This window comes from Agelaius tricolor, unplaced genomic scaffold (assembly GCF_023055355.1).
Source record: "Agelaius tricolor isolate 1412-34295 unplaced genomic scaffold, bAgeTri1.0.p SCAF_9, whole genome shotgun sequence".
Taxonomy (NCBI): domain Eukaryota; kingdom Metazoa; phylum Chordata; class Aves; order Passeriformes; family Icteridae; genus Agelaius; species Agelaius tricolor.
Genome location: NW_027269269.1, coordinates 26,247,458 through 26,268,393, shown reverse-complemented (window position 1 = coordinate 26,268,393; position 20,936 = coordinate 26,247,458). Strand labels below are relative to the sequence as shown.

Sequence of the window (20,936 nt, the reverse complement as noted above, 5' to 3'; positions counted from 1 at the left end):
GTCCTATGGGGCTTTCTTTTTTATTTAGTTTCTTTTTTTCCTAAATGCACTAGCAGAAAATGTCTGCAGAAAAATATAAATAAAACACTACAGTGTTTATGTTTCCAGCCCAATAACTGTTACTGATTTTGCAGAAAGAATCAGGTATTTCCCCAAAGTAAAAACCCTGTTCTTCCTCCCCATCTCCCCTCTCTGGATCTGTGGAAATGAACTCTACACTTACCAGGAACACTGCAAGGAAGATCCTGCCAGCTCAGATTCTTCTCCATTTTGAGTAGTTACAGGGAAATCTCAGAGCAGTTTTACCCATACCAAACAGCAAGAGATTCCCCATGTCTTTTGAAAAGAGGGTATAACATGAAATAAAGTACAGTCCAGATTCTTCTATCACCTTTTTCTGCTGTGTTCTTCTTGCACTTGTTACCACCCCTTAGTGCTAGAGTCTGTGTGCATAGAATACATGAGAGACCTCATCCTATCTCTTGTCCCCCAGAGATTAAACAAGTATGCACCAAGTAGGAGATTGCTTTTGATTTCTCTTCTCTTCCCCTTCTTCCCCTGACTTTAGATTCAGCAGCTTCTGCAATGTGACAAGTTCCTGTCAGCTGTCAGGGCACTAAAATAAAGCTTTATCTTGTCTCCACAGCCCTGAATGACAGGGCTGGCAATAGGTGCACTTCAGCCAGGCAGCCACTCCTGCCATATGCTCTTCTAACCTCACTGCATGCTCACACAGCAATCTGTAGCCTGGCAGATCTGCTGTTTTTCCTTGCAAGACCTACAAAAGGAAGCAACCCTGGTTCCTATCTCTTTCTATTGCAGTATCTTATGCTGGATTGCAATCCTATTTTTTCACCTTCTTCCTCCAGCATTGAGTGAGAGTCAGACTACCAGTCTAATGCTGGAGAATAAAAATCCTGCTAATTCTTTTAAACTAGAATTGACTGAAAAAATGGCCTTGGGGTACTCATCATAAATTGAGTTGAAGCCAAGCACCATGAAGTTGGAGGGCAAAAATACCCACAACCTATCTTTCTTTAGGGAGAGAGGACATTAGGTATTCACACTTCAAGCATGCCAGCTAATCCCCCTTATAGCACAAGGCTAATTTCAAAATAACATTTATATGGTGTGGTTTGCTGCTGGAGAGGGCACTGATGAATCAGTTAGCTGCCCTTTATAATAAGCACAACTGCTTCCCAGACTGCTCTTTTCTACTGCCTTGTCTGCCAGTCATCTCTGTGCCACATGCTCCTTATTCAAAGGGCACCTGTTGAATAACCATGAAGCAAAGTGACAGAGCAGGGGCAATAAAAAAGGTGAAGCACAAATGCACAGTGCAGTTTTAACCACTATATTTCTATGGTCATGCTGTAGGGACATAGGGATTCTGCTGAGTGACTGTTCTGATGCTTGAATGAGGAATGATAAGCCTATAATTTACTTGCATGACTGTGTGACTGCTTCCTGCTGAGTAGGAAAGCCTAGATGGGTGTTTTGAGCCCTAACAGTGCTGCAGCTCAGAGCAGTTCTTTGCTACCACGGGCATCACACACATCCTTGTCTGAATGAGCCCTGCACCACAGGTTTGAGTTAAATATTGCTGCCCAGTAACAGCTGGGAAGTCCAGAAATTGCAGAAGGAATAAGTTTGCAGACAGCTGCCGTGGGAGTAGCTTCCGGTGGGTCTGAAATGCTATTCATTGATCTGGAAACCCATCCATGGAGTAACTTATATTAAAAGTGAACTACATTAGCAAAGAAACCTACCAACATACTGGTGATTCTGCTGATTCAGAATGTCAGTCTGTCCCTGTCATGAGGAAACTTCAACTCACTATCTCATCCCACCCATGTCTTACAACAAGACAGCAGTCACAAAGATAGCTCACCCTCCAAGAGTTTCATAAATATCATCTCTGGGTAGATGGCAGAGAAAGATTCAAATGAGTGAAGGAGAGGCAGGGAAAATCAAGTATTACTCACTCTCTTTAGCAGCTTGAGAATGACCATCTTTGAGTAGACCAAAGGTCTGTCTAGTTCACTTTATTCAGGAGCCAAAATTAGGGACTGAGAAAAACAATAAAAGAAACAGCAAATATGCTTCTCCCAGACACTCTTCCAGCCTGTAAGAGTTTTCAGCTCTGATACTTTCTGAGGTAGAGAAAGTCTGAAAGAGCCATAGCAAGTTCTGTTTCTTCCCTTATGGATAGGCCAAAAGAAGTTATTCAGGGTCATAGGAGTCAAATGAGGAAACTATAGAGGTGATGGCTGTGTCAGGGAGAGTTTATGAAAAGTACAGTAGAGGGGAAATATTAAGAACATGGGGTAGAATTGGGGATACTGTGTACCATGGGGGTCACAGAATAAGAGTTTTTCCACATATGACTTCAAAAGAATCAGATTTCAGTTATTTCAAAAAATGTCTTCATCACATGCAGTAATGTTAATTACCTTAACTGTGGATATGTTTGGCAGACTAATAACAAAGATGAACTATGATGTATTTCAAAGGAACCTAAAGATCAGTGAGGATTTTGTTTCTTCCTTTAGGAATGTGGTAATTGAGTAACTGAAGTAAATTTATCAAGGTCCAAAGCATGTTAGGAGCAGTAAATACATTGCTGCTGTGAAAAACAGATATGGAACGATTTGAAATTGTAAAAGATAGGAGTGAGTGCTTTGTAAACACTGCAGTGAAAGTATATAGCTTTTAAATAATATGAACTCAGGGCTAAGCCTTAGAAAAATAGATAATGCTGTTGCCAGGGCATAAATGTGCATACATTGAGAAAAAGATGTTGTTCCTCAGCTTTATGCATGTTCCTGTTAAAGAATTCTTTCCTGAAGTCTATGAAAATATCTATTTGTTTCAGGAGATAATGTTGATTTACTTTAAGCTTTACTTAAGAGCAATTGAACACCAGGACCAGGGGAAAGCAGCAGAGTCTATTAGGTCCTTGACTGGGGTGACTGAGGAGAGAACAAAGTGTGACTGAAGACAGTGATAGTGTAACTGAGTTGGGTTCATTCAGATGTTGCAAAGAAATTTGAAAAGCTGAAAGCAAGTGGTTCTGCATCCAAATTTTAAATCCACTTATAAACTAATATTTATCAAGGCATATTTTGGACAGTTGGAGGACTTCTAACTTTGATACTTCTATGGATTTACCTCCTAGGAAGAAGGATCTTAGAACGACAGAATTCACAGCAGATCCAAAAATTTCCAATAAATCAAAACAAACAAACAAAGACCCAAACCAAAGCAAGCAAAAAAACCTACAATAAAACAAAGCAAACAAAACCCCCATGGGTTTATGATTGGGATGCTTGGATAGATTTTACAGAAGTGCATGATTGCATTGGATATAATAAAGAATTTTAAATCTTCAGTATCATTAATGAATTTTGCTTTTGAGGGTTGAAAAGCAGAGTGTGACTACCAAGTAGAATTTCTGTCCACTTAATAGCATTTCAAGAGAGGGTAAACAGATTTATTTTCTCTTATGCCTTTTAATAATGTCTTTGTAGAAATTGTGGTGAAATTCTCAGTATTAGGTGAAATTACATGTCCAGCAGAAACAACTTTGATATGTAGATTATCTCACTGCTACAAGAAAGACAGAAAGTATTGTACAATAGAATGTTGGAGGAAGTGACAGTAAAATAGGATTTAAGATCAGTTTTAAGTCAATGAAGATAAAACAAATGCTTCCTAAATTTATTGTGTGTAGAGGAATAGGGCTTTAATGCTGAGCATGACATAATTTTTCAAAGTACAAAATCATCCTTTAGTTTTCCTGGGGTATGACACCTGTGTAGTTACACAGACAGGATCCGTTGATGTCCTGGGAAGTAACGAGACAAATTTTGGGCCAGTGAGGTTGTACTTTGTGTGAAGAAGATCTAATAAGAGCCTGCAGGACTTTGACAAAATGATAAAAAGGGAGATCCAGCAAAGTCCCATTTTCAGTGGGCACAGTATGATCAGAATTAAGTCAGACAGAGTAGCTCAGCATCCTTTGGGAGGCCATTTTGACTTCTTGGATGACTAAACATACAAAGGAGGCAGGTTTTGCCAAAGATCTAAAAATTAATAACCTTCACTGGCTTTCAAGCAACAATACTAAATGAGCTCTGTGTTTCAGCAGTTTTCCTCCCCCTGTTGGCTGTTTTAGCCTATTAGTTCCCAAGGGTTACAGGAAATGCTGGAAGACCTTGAGGGCATCACCATGCCTCAAGACATGGCTTGGTAACTACTGAGCTTAATGCAAAAATGAATTGGCCATGCTGCCATTTTAACATTCCTTGTTAGTGGCTGACAGCTAAGCAGGGAGCTGGCCTGTGTCATATGCAACATGGAGATTATCTGACACTGTCAGGTTGTTACATTTTTGTGTTTCATGTTGCCTGAGGACTGAGTGTTTTGTTTTCTCTGATTTATTTTGCTTTTAAGCTTTTAGCCTTAAGAAGGAAATTAATGACATATAAAGTTTTAGGCAGAACTCAGTGCTGTTCTTGAAAAGAATCATAGAATGGTTTTGATTGGAAGGGATCTTAAAGGTCATCTAGTTCCAAATCCCTGACATGGGCAGAGACACCTTCTACTACACCAGGTTGCTCCAAGCCCCATCCAACCTGGCGCTTCCAGGGATGGGGCATCCACCAGTTCTTTGGCCAATGTCTTCCAGTGCCTCATCACCCACACAGTAAAGAATTTCTTCCTAGTAATACTCTCAGTAGTACTCTCAGTTTGAAGCCATTCCCACTTGTCCTGTCATTACATGCCCTTTTTAAAAGTCCCTCTCCATCTTTTTTGCAGGCTCCCTTCTGTTACTGGAAGGCCACAATTAAGTCACCATGAAACCTTCTCTTCTCCTGGCTGAACAATCCCAATTCTCTCAGCCTGCCTTTTAGGAGAAGTGTTTCATCCCTCCAGCCATCTTGGTGACCCTCTCTGGGCTCATTCCAACAGGTCAATGTCCATCCTCTGCTGAGGACCTCAGAGCTGGGTGCAGTACTGCAGGCAGGATCTTACAGTAGAGAGAGTAGAGAGGCAGAATTCCCTTCCTTGCCCTCCTGGCCATGCTGCTTTTGATGTAGCCCAGGCAATGGTGGTGTTATTTTTGAACTGTGACTAATTTTAAGAAAGTTGGACATATATTATTTGCTTTTCTAACTTTATAAAGACCTAACACAGATCCCTGACTTGAAAAGAACTCTAAAATGAGAAAGCTCAGAATTACACTTCCCGAAGCAGATAAAACTGTATTCTCTTGTAGGTATTCTTAACAATAGAACCTTTCAATATATGATGATATGATACAGATAAGATTGTCAAACTCTCCATCATTTACTATGGAACATTGTTCATATTTGAGCTTAGCTTTCATAACAAACAGAGAATGAACTTCTTTTTCCTCCTCTCTAGCTGAATAAATTAGGGCAACACGGAAGTATTACCCTTCAAATTTTATAGCATATGTTATTAAAATAAGTTTAAACTTGACCCCACTGAGATGAACACACACGAGAAGACCATCTAGGTCAGTATGCTTGTCCTCTCTGATGTAGGTGGTAAACTAATGCCTTTTTCCTCCTTTCTCCCTCGAGCTGAAGCAAACCTTTCCCCCTCCACTGAGCCCTGCATCTGCTGTGTCATTACCAGAGCAGGCATAAAGGTCTCTCTGTGCTTGACTGTGGGTCCCCATCACCTCCCTTGCTGCTTCCTGCTGCCTTCTGCAGGCTCAGAAACCCTCTCTGGCCTCTACTTGTGTCATGCTGTGCCTCAGCTACTAGACAGAGGGGACGGACAGCTCTGGGTGGCAACTACAACAGAGACAACCTGAGTGAATTGTGCATGCAGGTTGTAGGGCAAAGAAAGAGGTGCAGCAGGTGGGAACCAAGGCTGGCAGCATGTCACAGTGCCAGGCATGCAGGGGATATGGCACTTTGTTGTATAGAATAGTTATGTCGGGTAGTGAGTAGGACTGCTTTGAGAAATTAGGCCCCTCTCCAGAAAGTTTAGTTTTCTCCTTGCCACCAGAATTGCTTGGGGAGGGATCTAATCCCTCAGACTTACACAGAAAATTCACCATTGTGCTTGGAGCAACTCCTAAACCTCCAGAAAATCCCAGTCCAGAAACATAGCTTGGTATCCTGTAGAGCTGAGCTAAAATAGGGCCCTTTGCTGTAATGCAGTTTCCATGCACAGGGCAGCAGATTTGGATTCCCGCCTGCACAGACCTGGACTTAATAAAATTCCATCTGTGTTTCCTGTCCTCTGGGGTGAATTCCTTTGGCTAACAGTGAGGTCTTGGAAAAGAAATAATAATTGCTGTACCAACCTTCTTAAGAAGGTTGGGTATGGTGTGGATCTGATAATGTAGAACTCTTTTAATTGTAACAAAATTTTAGCTGTGGTGAGACTGAACTATGACCCATTCTCTGTCCAAGCTCTGTGTTTTGGACTGGGGAGCTCTTCCACTTCAATCAGATGCAGTGAGTTTTGTGCTGAAGATCCTACTTCAAGGGAACAATCCTCTGCATATACCATGTCTGCCTGGCAGACTGAGGGATCTGGACTTTCCTCTTCCCTCTCAGCAGCTATCTTGTGGCTAAATTAAATTAAGTCAAGGCGAGTCAGCCTTTTTAGGTCCTTAAAAGCAAGTGGATGTTTACAGTTTTCCCACTCTTTTAATTCTTGGTAGATCTTTGCTGTTCTAACTCCCCCATGTACAGCTGTGGGTAAGTGAAAGGGTCCTGTCAGCTCACTTCATTACTTCTCCAATACAAATACTTCCTACATCCATTAACAGTCTGTGTTTTGGGGTTTGCTGCTATCTTCTATCATTGATCCAAATCAATGCGTGGCCTGGTCACCATGTGCCTGTGCATGAAGCATGACCATGGTTAGAATTTTTTAATCTCTTGCCTGAAAGGCAGATTTGGCCTTTTGGGTGTCCTTCATCTCTGGAAACTTCACTCCACAGCTGACACTGAAGTGCCAGTTAAGGCCATAGGGAGGTCTTCAGTTGTTTTCCCTCTCATTCATTTCCTGTCTTTGTCCGGGGTACCCCATGTACCTTCCCTCATGCAGGCTGCTTCAGCTCAAGTCAGCTCTTAGTCTAGGGAGAAGAAGGAGTCTGGTCAGCTGAGGGGACAGCACAGAAGGAGGATGAACCTGTCTCTGCTCATTCTTCCTCCCAGTGCTGAAGCATCCAGGTCATCATCCTCACCCTGGCATCAATGAGGGGCATTGTGAGCACGAGCAGAGCAGGACCAGGTGGTGCAAAGCAGGCTCAGGAAATTGTTCCTCACACCACAGTACTGTCATGTCATCATACTGGTATCACTGGGCAGCTCCCGTATTCAGCACTGCAGTGCCAGGGGAATGGCACTAGAGGAAGAGGAGGAAGAGGAAGCCAGGAGAGGAGTAAAACAGACCTGAGGGTGGACTTTCCTTCTCCAGTCATGTGTGCAGTCAGTGTGTGGGTCTCACACCTCAGCCCCACCACTCCCCGCAGCACAGAACAGCACAGCCATCCCCACTGGCCCTGTGAGGTGTGAGCCTGGATACTGACAGCCACTCGTCATGGCACTGCGGGACAGAGTGAAGGGTGGGGCCAGCCTGAGAAGCAGGGGAAATTGGCCTATGCTGAGCTCCTGGTTGACACTGATTCTCGTTCAAAGCTTGCTTTTTCTGAGCCTGTGCTACAGCAGGAGGGACTGTGTACCACAGCACATATTGGAGGGTCCCAGAAGAATAAGAAAGGGACTTCCTGGGTCATCCTGTCTCACATTTGGTTTGGCTTGTAAAGTATCACATTCTCCCATGGCAAACTACAACTACACTGAGAATAATAGCTGATAGGTTGACTGCTTTCTGTGATGACATTTTTCTTTTTGACAGACAAGCAGATTAGACTTCATTTTATTGAAGAGTTACAGTTTCAGCACTAAGCTCTGCTGGGATTTAACTGTTATGTTTGAATTTTTGATGATTCTGAAGCTCAATAATAATTAACATTGACCCAGGAGTTGTTCAGATCATTCTTTGTGCATGTTAAAATTATTCTCCCCTTGGTTTTACCCAGGTATTTGAGCATGTATATACCACACAATTTATAGAAAACATTTTTTTTCTAAAATGCTGAAAACAGGGAAATTATTGAGCCCATTTCTTATTATGTGGGGTATTGTAAAGTCAGGTGTCTTCAGTGCTGTGAGCCCAGCTGTGCAGCATGGGAAGAAAAATGGAAATCACAGGGAACAAAGGCAGAGCACCTGTGAACATCCCTGTGACTAGCTTGATGGCAACAGGTGCTAATGTCACGTGAGCTCAGTATCGTCCAGGATAAGTAACCCAGCAGTCATTAAAGTCACTGGATGAATTAGAGCATTCCTAGCATTTTCTGAAGCCTGCTCTGCAAGAGTAAGTGGCATTGTGGCTTTGAAAATCATGGCTTTAAAACCTCTTATTTCGGTCTTAGGTCAAAATAAACTAGGCTCTCCTTTTCTAATATTAATAATTCAGGATTAAGTGAAATCTAAGGTAAATTGACATAAGTGATCCTTATACTGAAAAATGGGTACTCCTCCGAGAAGATTCATGACTATGTCTAAATCGTTTAGAAAAGGAGTTTGGTTGTAGTGTTGCACTGCATTGGTTTTTGTCACTAAGACATAGATGACTGATAGTGAGGACAAATGAGACCAGACCTGCAAAGCTACTGAGGAGACTGAAATTACAAGTGGTCCCACAGTGGGATTTTCAGGAATGCCTATTCAAATGAGGATACCAAAAAATCTTTATGAAATTGGCTTTTTTCCCGCCAGCATGAAAGTTGGCTAACAAAAGGCAAGGCTACCACTATATGTGGAATATATCAATAGAGAGAAAACCCAGTCTATCTCCCAATGAAAGCAAGTCGCTCACTTCAGAGCTGTTTTTACTGAAGCTTTAAATATCCCTAGTAACGGGACTTTCACAGTACTTCCCTCAAAGAGACGCCTCTTCAGTTTAGTATGGTTACCACTGGGACAGCTCTTATATGCAAACTGTTTTCTTCTTGGCTTCATCTAGTTTTGTTTGGCTGGGGAATTAACCTGATTACAGTCCCAGGAGCAGGTTGGAACTATGCGCTTCTTCAAAATGAAACTGAATCTGATGTCTTGCTATTGCACCAAAATTAGCAGCTGGACTGAAGATAATTTTTCTTTCAATCTATATGGACCTCAAGCTACTGGGGTAACCTTGCAGCAGAACTGAACAGGCTTTAAAAGCACAGTTTTGTGTCTCTTACTCCACCCACCTTATTTTGTAATAACCACTAATATGTCTTGTTACTTTGAAAAGATCTTTACCCTTTTAAATTAAAGATATTACTTTGAATTAAAGGAGTCACCATAATAATTACTTTATATGAACCACATGGCCCTTCATGGTGAAGCAACACGCAGCATACACCAAACAGTGGACTATATATCGCTCCAGATGATTCCCTTCTAGAGGTGTGTAGCTTTTGAAAATATCACACTTCTCCACCTCCTTAGCTGTCATTCAGTGAAGTCTCACAGATGAAGCTTTTAAAATCTACAGTGGTTGTTCACCCCCATCTTCTAGCTGACTTACCTGGTCCCCCATTCATGTTATTCTTTGGAACTGCTCTTCCTTTTATTTGTGTAGATTCAAATGCCAAGGTCAAAGGGGCCTTTCAGGGCACATCCACACTGCGTGATGCAGTGTTATCCTGCGATTCCGAAGGAGTATTGAATGAGCCAGAGCTGGCAGTGCCCTGAAGAGACAAAGGTGTCATTTGGATGAAAGCATCCCATCTTCAATTGGGCACTTAAAGAGATAGAGATTTGCCTGTTCTTCTTCCCTTAATTTTTGCTTCTGATTTTCATTAACTCCCTGGGTGAAGTTTGTGCCTTTATTTCCCTCTCATTCTCTTTGGCTTTTTCATTGCTGTGGACTTGTCCTCTCTTCCTGCTGTGTTATGAGATAATTTACTTTACAGTTTGAAGTGAAAACAGCCAAAATGGCAGGGCAATGGATATCCATGGCTGGGATATGATTGTCAGAACTATATGATTTGCTGAAGAATTTCAGGTGCAACTTTTAAATCTACTTAAAGGGTCCTGATTTGAAAGACAGTGGTGTTAGGAACTTACATGCCCTGAAAATTTGGGTTTCAATGCATGGCTCTTCTCTGTAATGAGATTAATTCAGAGGAAACATGGATGTGAGCCCACAGAAGACCAGCTACTCACCACTAAGTCTGTAGGTTTGGGCAACACATTGAAGAGGTTTTGTCTTTTTGCCAAAAGTTACTTGTGATAAACTGGAGCATACAGTGCTTGTGGGGCTGGGCATGAAGAGAGCTGGCTCTGCCTTTGGCTGTGACTGAGGGGGGTGAGCACAGGAAAACAGCCTGACCCTCCCTGACTGCACCAGCACAGTTCTGCTGCCAGCCTGCTCCCCCTCGAGGTGGGTGTCTGAGAAAGTTGGGGGCTGGGAAGGCTTTCCTCGTCAGGGCTCCCTAGCACAGGGAGGTTCCCTAAAAAGGCCTTGTCAGTGGGAAGAAAATGAAGCTTCTATAACACTTCTGAAGCGTGATTTGTCTGACCTAGTTTAGGCTCCTGCTTTAGGATGGTCTGAGTCACACCCTCAAAGTTCCCGTTTCTCTTCATTGTCACCAAAAGGAGACCCAGCTGAAGCTCTCAGACACGTTTGACCAGGGGATTCCCATCTCCCAGTGGCATGGGGAACAGCTATGTGGGTTGGCAAGTGCCTACAAGCTCATTACACCTTCTCTTTGTCATGGAGATGAGCCCCCAGCAACTCCAGGGGCCAAGGCAGAGGCTCCTAAGTCCCCCAGGTGTAATTCAAAATGCCATTGCACTGCTCCTCAGTGCCTTGGCATAGTGTCGTCAGCAGCGATGGACGTCACAGAGATCTCTTCCTCAAATGTGATGTCTACTGCTTTCTACTACTCCACTTCTTACCTCTCTTCTTTTATGATTGCACAGTTTGCCTTCTTTTTCTCTGCATGCATTTTCTGAAGCTGAATCTGATTTTCGTTACTTAATCCTTTGGTCTACTTCTGTGTCAGCTGGTACTTGCAACTCTTCCCAGTATAGTATCTTCTCTGAATGTCATTACCATATCATTATTTTCTTTTTCTAGTCTGTAACCCAGGACTAATGCTGATACCTTCTTGACCCCAAAATACACTTTCTTAAATTGCATACAGATGTAGATAGCTAGCTAGATTTTTTTTTTAAATGCTGTTTGCTTTTCTTAAAATAAATGGTGTACTGAGAACTGCAATGATATCATAGCAACAGGATATGATTATGTAGGAGTCTGTACTGAGGGGTATTCCAGAAACTGTATCTATATACGTATGCATTTATTTGTGTAAGTGTGCACACATGCATGAATATTTGTATTAATAATGTATTTAGATGTAATTAAAGAGCAAAGACCTTAGTAATAACCTAAGACAATTTTCTTCTCTTTTGCAGGCAGTTTTATATTAAAAATAAATTACAAGTAACTCCATGCTGTGTGTGGCAGAGGAGCTGATGTAGTGACATTAGTACTAAATAGAGAACAGCATCTGACTGTGCCTCCCAGACTAAGTAAGTGAAATAAGCAAAATTTGAATTTTGGTCGATGAAATCCTAAAAATTCAGCAATTAAAAAAAAATGTTATTTGACATGCCCAACATTGTCAGACTTTGGTTTAACTGTTGTGTGGGATATTTTTTCCCAATAACAGATACAGCTATCCAGCTGTCCAGCTCATGTATATTCTGAGAAAACATGGTGCTATAACTTTCCAGACGTGCTTGGGAGCGAGTGCATGTGCACATTAATGTTTGCTGGGGCTCCTGCATCGCCATGATCTCCTGTGCATGCAGACCCATGCACTCCTGCTGCCACACGACGTGTATGGGGCCGCCTCCATGTGTGAACACGCACAGCTGCCTCGCAATAGTTCACAGCAATTTTCAGGCAGAGATCAATAGGTGTAGAAATTACTTCGGCATGGAAATTAATTGAGATCTATATGGAAGGAAAAGGGATGATTTCTGTGGGTTTGGAAGCTATTCTGTTTGGGGGGAAAAAAATGTATTGTAGGAGTATCGCTTTCTGTGCCTGTGGAAGGTCTGTGGGATGGAGTGAAGGAACAAGGGAGCAAGTTGTCCCATTTAGTGGTGCAGGACATCACTATTCAGGGTTTATGCCTGCACATAGGGAGAAGGCAGCACGTGCATATATGTTTGTGAGTGTGCTGGGGAGAGGGATTTTTAACAGCCATTTTAACATATTTACCAGCTCCCGTTTAGCTCGCAGCTCCCACCTACGGTACGGTACATCACCTGTGCACGGCATATACTGCCTGCCGTGGCAGTACCTCCATTCCCTCTTCTCCCCTCCGTGCCCATCCCACGCCACCCCACCCAAGCTAAGATTTATGCTTTCTTCACTCATAAATCCCCCTCCTGGCAGTGGCCAGGGGGCTTTGGCTGCTGCGGTGGGAGTAGGGCTGGGGGCTCCCCAGCCACCCGGTGCCCTGCTCGCCCGGTGCCTCCCAGACACACCCCAGCCCACCCCACCCCTGCGCAGCCCGCAGTGTCCCCTCTCCCTTGTCGCCTCTGTACAGTGGGAAAGTCGTTGGGTAATTGGGTCCAGATTGAAGATTTTAATTATTCATGAGGCTGGCGAGGGACTTGGGGGGGTGGGGGTGGCTGCCGGGGTGGGGGTGGGGTGGGGAGGTGACGAGTCAGGGAGAGCTGGCGAACAATTCTGGGAAGGGTAGGGAGGGAGGCAGGGAGAGGCAGCGTGTGCATGTGTGATGAGCAGTAGCTGTGGACCTTCCAGTTGCTGCTAACTGCCCTGGTGTGCGTGTGCGCGCGTGTGCTCGTGTGTGTATGTGTGTGTGAGCGAGAGAGAGAGGGAGAGAGAGAGGGAGGGAGGGAGGGAGGGAGTGGAGAGGGTGGGGGGGAGAGATAAGAGAGAGAAGAGGAAAAGGAGAGAGGAGAAGGAAGGAAGAAGAAGGAAGGAAGGGGACAATACGATCATGCTGTGCTGTATGAGAAGAACAAAACAGGTAGAGCTTAAGATTTTTATATTTCTTTCTGTTAAGAAGCCTCCCAGGCTGCTGGATGTCCGTATGTCCGTGGGGTGCGTGTCTGCCTGAGTGTGTGAGGGGCTGGGGTAGAGGTTGGGGTAAGGGGGGAGGAAATTTCAGCTGCTTTCAGCAAACGTCTATTTTGCAATTCTTTAGCATCTTGCGACTGAAGGTTCTTTTCACACCCTGCAACGTGACTGTTTTGCCTTTTCGGGGCTGGTGATGTGGGGAAGGGGGGTGGCCTACATCCACATTTGGGGGAGCTACTAGAATCCCCCCTCTATTCTTTTTTTTTTTTTTCTTTAATAGGGGCAGTTATATTGCCTAGGGTTTTCTGTCTGTGGTTCTGAGGGTGTGGATGGGGCGGGGGGGGGGGGGGAAGTGGAGGGGAGTGTTGCGGCTGGCAGGAAACGTGATGAGCTCTGGCTCTACCTTAGAGATAAAGGAAGCAATTCTTCATCTTATGCCAAAAAGGAACGGATGCCCAGTGAGCCTTGATCCCTGGTCAGAATGCTCTCAATTGCTCCTGTTTCTGATGAATGGGAGATGCTTTATGTGCCCATGCTGTGAGGTGGTGCGGAGGACAGGTGTATTCATTTTTTTTGTGTTGCAACAATCTGAGCAAGAATTAACCTGAAGGAATTTTTTTAACCTACGCTACAGTGAAAAATCCAATTAAATAATAACAAAAGCATTAGCCTTAGGATAGGGAGAGTCACCCTCTTTGCAATACCCTTCATAGTACAACCAGTTAGACAACTGTGCACCAGCTGGGAAAGACACAGAGGACCACGCCTCTGTTAGCTCCGAACTGGGGTGGGATAAGAGAAGCTCACGGTGTGAACCTGTTGGAAACCCACTCATTTTCTGTCCTGGTACTGCCTGGCTTTTGCTGTAAGGGAATTGAGATGATGGAAGGTTTGGGTGAGGGCTCATTTCAGTGTCAAAATTGTTGAGTCCAAAATGATAATGAAATTAGGGAAAAAAAGCTACTTAGATCATTTCCCCCTCACCCTTCCCCCTTTTATTTTGTGTGAAAGCCCAAACCTACTCCTGATTAAGAAAGCCTTTTTGGCTGAACCTCTTGGACTTCCTCGGGAAGATACTGGATTTATGCAGTTGGAACTTTGAGGCAGGAACTGACCCTAGATATCTTTGCAAGGCATTTTAGAAACTTCCAAGAATTATGGATTTGTAGGTAGCAACAAGGAGCTTTGGTCCTTGTTCTGAGCACAAAACTCAACTCAGGCACAGCACTATACTGATTACTTTCTTTATATATGCATAAATTTCAGTGTCTTTTATAGCACAGCACTGCAGTATTCTATTTACACGCTGATGTGAGTAACTACAGTTCCTGTGAACAACACAGTGTTGCAAGAAGATTCAGGTTAAAGTGTGTTTCTGAATGGAGATGTGTGTTAGCAAACGAAGGAGAAATTTGTAGAATAATGGGGAGGGGCAAGTGATTGGGATAGAAAGAGACCCTGCGTCATCCTATGTTTTTTCCTCATGCGGGTTTTTCAATACTCTGAAATTAATTATGTGCTCACCAAAATCTGGGAGGAGGGGGTGAAGGCTGAGGAAGGGGGAACACGTTGCAGTCAGCCAGCAGAGCACGTTCTGATGGCAAATACGGGATGAAAAGAGCAGAGGAGGAGAAGGAAGGCAGACAGGGAGGCAAAGTGACAGAGCAGTGGGCGGAGGTGCATGGCAAATTTTAAAATAAAGTAGGAGCTCTGGGGTTCTTTGGAGTCAGAAGAGAGCTACGGGGGAATAGGGATCATTCTACCCGTACCATCGCATGTTGGGCATTGAAGCTCCCGAATGATGTTCCGATGTATCTGTTCTTTACACCTCTCCGGGCTTACTCGTGTCTTTTTGTGTTCCGTGGCGCTCAGGAATGCGCGGCATGCAGGTGCCCCTCTGGCACACAGCCCTCGGTGCCCGCTCCCGCCCGGACGCACCGCGGGCACACACCCCTGTCTGTGCGCGTGCCCGCGGCGCTCGGCCCCGCTCGGCGAGCGCTCCCCGCCGCCCCGGGCACACGCGCGGGCTCGCCGTGCGCTCCCTCCGCACGCTCCATGCCCGAGCCTCCCGCAGCCACGCCGCCCCACCGCGCCTGCCCGAGCCCCTTCGTGCCTAGGGGTGGGCTCCCAGCCCAGCTGCTGCTCCCCTACCTGAACGCGCACCGCAATTGCCAAACTGGCAATACAGCGGCTCGCTCGGGAAGGCTGATCGTACACGAGAGAAAGCCCTGACTGGGAGGAGAAAAAGACCTCGGTTTTCGGCATGTGCGCTTCCTCTGTCCCCACCCAGACCTTTCACTGAGAGAAAAAGATGGAATGGGTTCTTCAGCACTGGCAGGAGTTTCCTTCCCAAAATAAAGGCAGCTCTCCTCAAATTATTTTTCAGGGGAAGTCCCTGATGTCCCGCCTTTTTGGCAGCTAAGGAGCAAAATGTTGAAATTACAGGCTTGGGCGTGGAAGAAATCTCTTCACATTTGTGTCTAGGTGTGCCTGTGTGTGTCTGTCCTCCCACCCCTCAGAGACAAATATATTCACACGCTCATACCTTGCAGATTATTCTTTCTTGTGGGTGTGATGCCAGTGTGAAGAGTGAAGTATTTGACTGACTGACTGACTGTGCCCGCCCATGAGAGATGTAGATATCTAAGTGTTGTCATTTCTGCCTACAGTTGACTGCACCTCTGAATCTGAGCCCACAAAATTATCAGCTGAGAGGTAGCATCACTGAAAAGCTGGGTTGAGCTGTGTCTGAAAACCTGAACTCAGCCTTTCCTGCCAGCGAGAGATGCAGTCAGTAACACACAGGGCTGGGCAGTGAGATAGGTGGCTAGAAATGCAAGTGTTGCACGCACTGCATACTAGAACAGATGGACATTATGGGGGTATGTGCTCACTATTGGATTGCATGAGTGATTAAACAATAACCCGCAAGCAGGTTTCCCACTTGTGGGTGAGATGAGTCCCATTCATCACCAGCCATAGACGATGGCTTCCCTCCTGTTCCATCCACTCCTCCTCACCCCAGTGCCGAAGAGCCAGCGGCTGCAAAGGTTTAAAACCTGCCACACCCATCAAATCAAAGGAGGGAGAGGGGAGAAGAGGCAGTCTGCATTTCTTCCCCCTTCCACACGAGCAGCATGAATAAACAGGGCTGTACCTCTAAAGATGCAGTTTAATGCAATTGGAGAAGAGAAAAGCATTAGGGAACAGTTCCAGCAATTACAGCCAGCCGGTGAGGTGGCTTGTCATTCCAGGATCTGCAGAGGTGTACAAGAAGGAGGAAATGGAGAAAAAGAGAGAGAGGAAGATGCCTGCAGAGTGAAGGTTTTCTTGCTTCAGCGTATTAAAATGTCTCAGGCTTCATTTAGGGTAACTTAATTATACTGCACGATCCAGATGCTTCAATACTTGCAAGGCGTGGTCTTACCTTAAAATACTACTGTGGACAGTGGAAAAGGGGTATTTTAAAGGAAAGGTGTCTATCCACACCCCTCCTCCCACCAATTGCCTCCCACCACTTGTGGTGTAAATCACCACAGACTGCTGATTTCAGGGCAGAGGCACTTCATCTGCACCTAGGGAGAATCTAGCCACTGCCTCTGCCTTTCTGAGAGACACTGAGCAGCTTCTGTACTTCTTCCAGTAAACAATTGTTCCATGGAAGTTTAATTACTGTCCTCACTATTTCTTTTCCTGGGGCAATACCCCTGGGATTTCTACTGAGAAGGGTGTCTCCAGAGAAACAGCCCTCCCATCACCCTCTCCTCCACTGCCTTTGCTGACTATTAGAGACATTGATTTCTCCTAGATCATATAATGTAACTGTTCTTAATGGCACAGACAAACCCCCTCCTAGGGAACTAATTGCAGGCAGAGATTCCAGTGGGAGAAGGACAGCAATAGTGCTCAGTGGGAAAGAAATCAGTCTGTGGATCCAAATTGTCTTTGGCCACTTGCTCCTGAATCGAAGGCCCAGCAAAAACCAGTCAGGCAGTACCTGCTGGTATGCAGAGGCATCCTTGCCTAGAGAGCTGCACTGAATCTTCTGTGTGACCGTGCCAGGCTGGGGACACGTGTGCAGCCCAAGGAACCAACTGAGGACTTGTCCTGGCCTAATGCTGAGGCTGCCTGAATATCTCTGAGCTGCTCCTGCCATCGGATAAGGAAATGAGCTGTAGCTCCAGGCTCTGTCCATGCTATGCTGAAAGGGTGGGCATTGCTTGGGGATGGAGATGAGAGGGACCTCTCCTTTGGTCATGTGGCTTTGACTGACTAGAATGAGAAAGTGCAAAGAGTTTTCACCTCAAATCGACTCTCCTTGCAGGCCAGCTGCACTGGACCCTGAGATTACCTCAGCTGGTTAGAGCACGGTGCTATTAACACCAAGGTTGGGATCAATACCTGAGTGGGACATTCACTTAAGTGCTGGACTTGATGATCTTGTGGATCCCTTTGAACTCAGAATATTATCTGATTTGGATTTTGTGATGCCACCCCAGGATCCTCCTGCACAGATGTTATATTTCCCTCTCCCCTTTTCCCAGAGAGCAGGAATTCCTCATTGCTAGGAGCTGCCAAATTGCAATGCCTTCTGTGCTGATGGGAAGGAAAATGAGGCCCTTGAAAGATGAAAGTAGGCTGATAGTCTTGCATGATGCAAATGAAGGATGTGTATTCCTGCTTGGATTTGCTGTGCTTGTGCTGTGAGGCATGTGCTCCTCATAGTGACTCGTGTGCTTCATGTGCTGTCCATGGCAGAGGACATGGGGCAGAATTGGGTTCTGCCTAATCTCTACCAAGCAGACAGTATCTGCTGAGGGATTGGTGCATTGCCAGGTAAAAGAGCAGCTATAGCCTGAAGGTTGCTTCTGCTTTTGGCTGAGATAATTTGAAAGAAAAGCTCCAGAATCACAGAATATTCTGAGTTGGAAGGCACCCACAAAGATCAGCGAGTCCAGCTTTTAAGTGAAGGGTCCATATGGGATGAAACCCACAGCCATGGTGTTATTAGCACCATGCTCTATAAACTGAGACCTCTGCATGGTTGTGGAAGGCTGGTGGTGCATTGCTGACTGCCATTTGCTCAGTGCATGCACTGCTGGCCCATGCATCTTTCCTCCTGTACAACCTCCTGTTGTCCTCTTCCTGAACATAAATGACTTGTGATTCCTTTCTTGCTTTGGGCTTCCTCCTTACACTGGGAGGGCTCTTTTTGGATTTGAGAATGAACAAAAGCTCTGATGACAGTGCTCTAAAGATACCTGAGGATGAGAAACCTTTTGATGGAAGCTCTCTGTTTTGATGCCCTTTGGAAGTCACTGTGTGATTCCCCTGTTTGCTGTGAATCTGACAGGTCTCAGGGGTAGATTTGGCAGCAGTCCTTACCTGTCTTCATCTAAGTTTTGAAATCCCAGTGTTTAGTGTTATAAAGAAACAACCATAGCCCAGTAGCTCTACACAGAGGAATATTGGGCTGATAGGAGGTTGGTCATCCAGAAAGGCATGGTGGAGGGTGCAAATGTTTGCTGGTAGAATATCTTGCTGTGGGAGTACCAGAGCAGGTACCCTGATGAAACACCTTTCAACATCTGAGGTCCAAAATCAAAGTCAGGAATCCATCCACACTCATTTAATCTATAATTTCAAGATCCTCCTGAGCACACCAGGAGGTGACATGTAACCTCAGAGCTCTGATGGCCTCAAGTGGAGAAGGTGTTTATATTTCCTTTGGGCTCTTTCTATCACCTGCTGAGTGCATGTGTAAAACTCGATGGCTTTTCATGGTTGTGAGCACCACAGGGCAGTATAGAGGAATTGGTTTAGGGAGAGCTGGTTTCTCTTTCTGGCAGTGCTATTAACCTGCTTTCTGACTGATCTAAGCATACATTCTCTGACTGTTATGGCCATCTCTGCAAGATGCTTCTTTAATTTGGAAACTAAACAATTAGAGTGGAAAAAAAAAACAAAAAAGGATTCAGAAGCCCTGAACTGAGAGATGCTTTAGACAGGCAAAGCTCTGCTTTATCCATCCTCAGTCACTCCTGCAGTGCTAGGATGTTTATTAGCCCCTTGAGCTCCTTCAACACAAACCATTGATTTTCTTCTCAGACCAAGGCTTTATTACAATGGACCAGAGCCTGAGAGCTGGGCTAAAAACTTAGTTTTCTCCCTGCTATTCACCAGAGTGATAGCTCCTCCCCGACCACCACAGTGATCCCGCCCACAATATGTGTATGGGGTGAAGGAATAGTGTAATGAAAATAGTGATTTGTTTTTAATACAGCAAAAGGAATTTGTGCTTTTGGAGTTACACTGCTCCTGCTGTCTCCGCCTGTTATTCATTCTGTCTCCTCTTCCCATCTGTTCTGCTCCTTGCCTTCCCCCTGCTCCCTTGACCACACAGTACTCCTGCTGGCAGCATCAGCCATTACCACCAGGGTCTGGCTCCCTTCACCTTTCCTAGCACTGGTATTTGAAGGAGAACTGGGTTCCTTCTTTGTGCTCCAGTTGCTTTTGTATCTGCTTCAGTTCTCCACTTGGGCAGAGTTGCAGCTGACACAAATGAGCATCCCTAGACAGAGACAGCAAGTGGTGCATCTTCACTTCTCACCTTCCTGTTGGCTCCAGTAAAAGGTTCCCCAGCCACAGCAGAAGCTGGGAAGGGTGTGGCTGGAACAGGAGCAATGCGTGCAGTACAAACTGGTGTCAGCATTCCTGCTTTCCGGATGGTTCATGCTCCTTCCAGGCTTGTCCCTTGGCTTCTAATGCTGCTGTTGGGTGGCAGGCTGTGCTACAGCTGTCTTGTTGGCCCAAGACAGGATGTCCTGAATCTGCCAACCAGGGATGGTTGGCATTTATGTCTCAAAAGGGGAGCCAGGATGTACTTACAGTCTCTTAAATTATGGCCAATAAATGTCAGTCCTGTTCATTACTCATCTTGCAGCTGAAGTTTCTTGAATTAATTCCAGCCATAATCACAGTATATCCCTATTTATAGAAGCTGGGACATCTCACAATATTTAGGCATTCTCTCTGGAGGATACACCTTTCTGTAAGAGCTGATAATTAGTAAAGCTAAAGGGCTCCAAAAGAATATAATTTACTTGGTTTGAATGCCCCTAAAATTCAGGAGTGCAAGGGAGTGTGTTTTGATCTGAACCCCACTCTGAAGCTAGTTTTATTTCACCCTTCCCATAATTGCCTAGAAGTGCTACTGTGCTTTCAGGAACTTGAGGTTATTTATGAATTGGGATGATTGCTAATAATTGGTAATGTACAGAATAATTTACATTTCTGATTATTCTTATAACTGTTAGGACTTATCAATTAGTATTCTGTACATCAGACTATTGAGTGGAGTCTAATCCATTTATTTTATTAACAGCATCCAATGACCTTATAAATCTGCAATGTTAAGTACTCCAGGGTGTGCAGGTTGGGCACCATGGTACTATGGTATGCTCTTTTGCAGAAAAGGCCAGTCATTTATATTAATTCAGATTGAAACCAGCAGGATGTAAACCACAATGGTTTTGAGCTGACCATTGCTCGCCTTGTGTCATTTCACCTTCTGTCTGCCCACAGCTTTAGGAGTAAAGCATTCAGTGGTGGATTTATAAATAATTTAACAAAAAGTCATCTAGGTTTGGAAGGGTAGACATAAAGAAACAGGTGTCAGTTGCTGATTTGCTGACAGTAAAATTGCAGCCCTTTGGTTTCATGTAAGAGTGGAATCCACTGCTGGAAATCACCTGCTGAGCAAA

General features: G+C 44.7%; 1 protein-coding gene across 1 annotated transcript in view; it reads left to right on the top strand.

The window, feature by feature from the left end:
• Window positions 1-12,973: 12,973 nt before the first annotated feature.
• Window positions 12,974-20,936, top strand: part of GAP43 (growth associated protein 43) — a 52,731-nt gene continuing 44,768 nt past the window's right edge. The window contains exon 1 of the mRNA XM_071433327.1: window positions 12,974-13,123. Coding sequence (XP_071289428.1) covers window positions 13,094-13,123 — 30 coding nt within the window. The 5' untranslated portion in view covers window positions 12,974-13,093. The remainder of the gene's footprint in view (window positions 13,124-20,936) is intronic.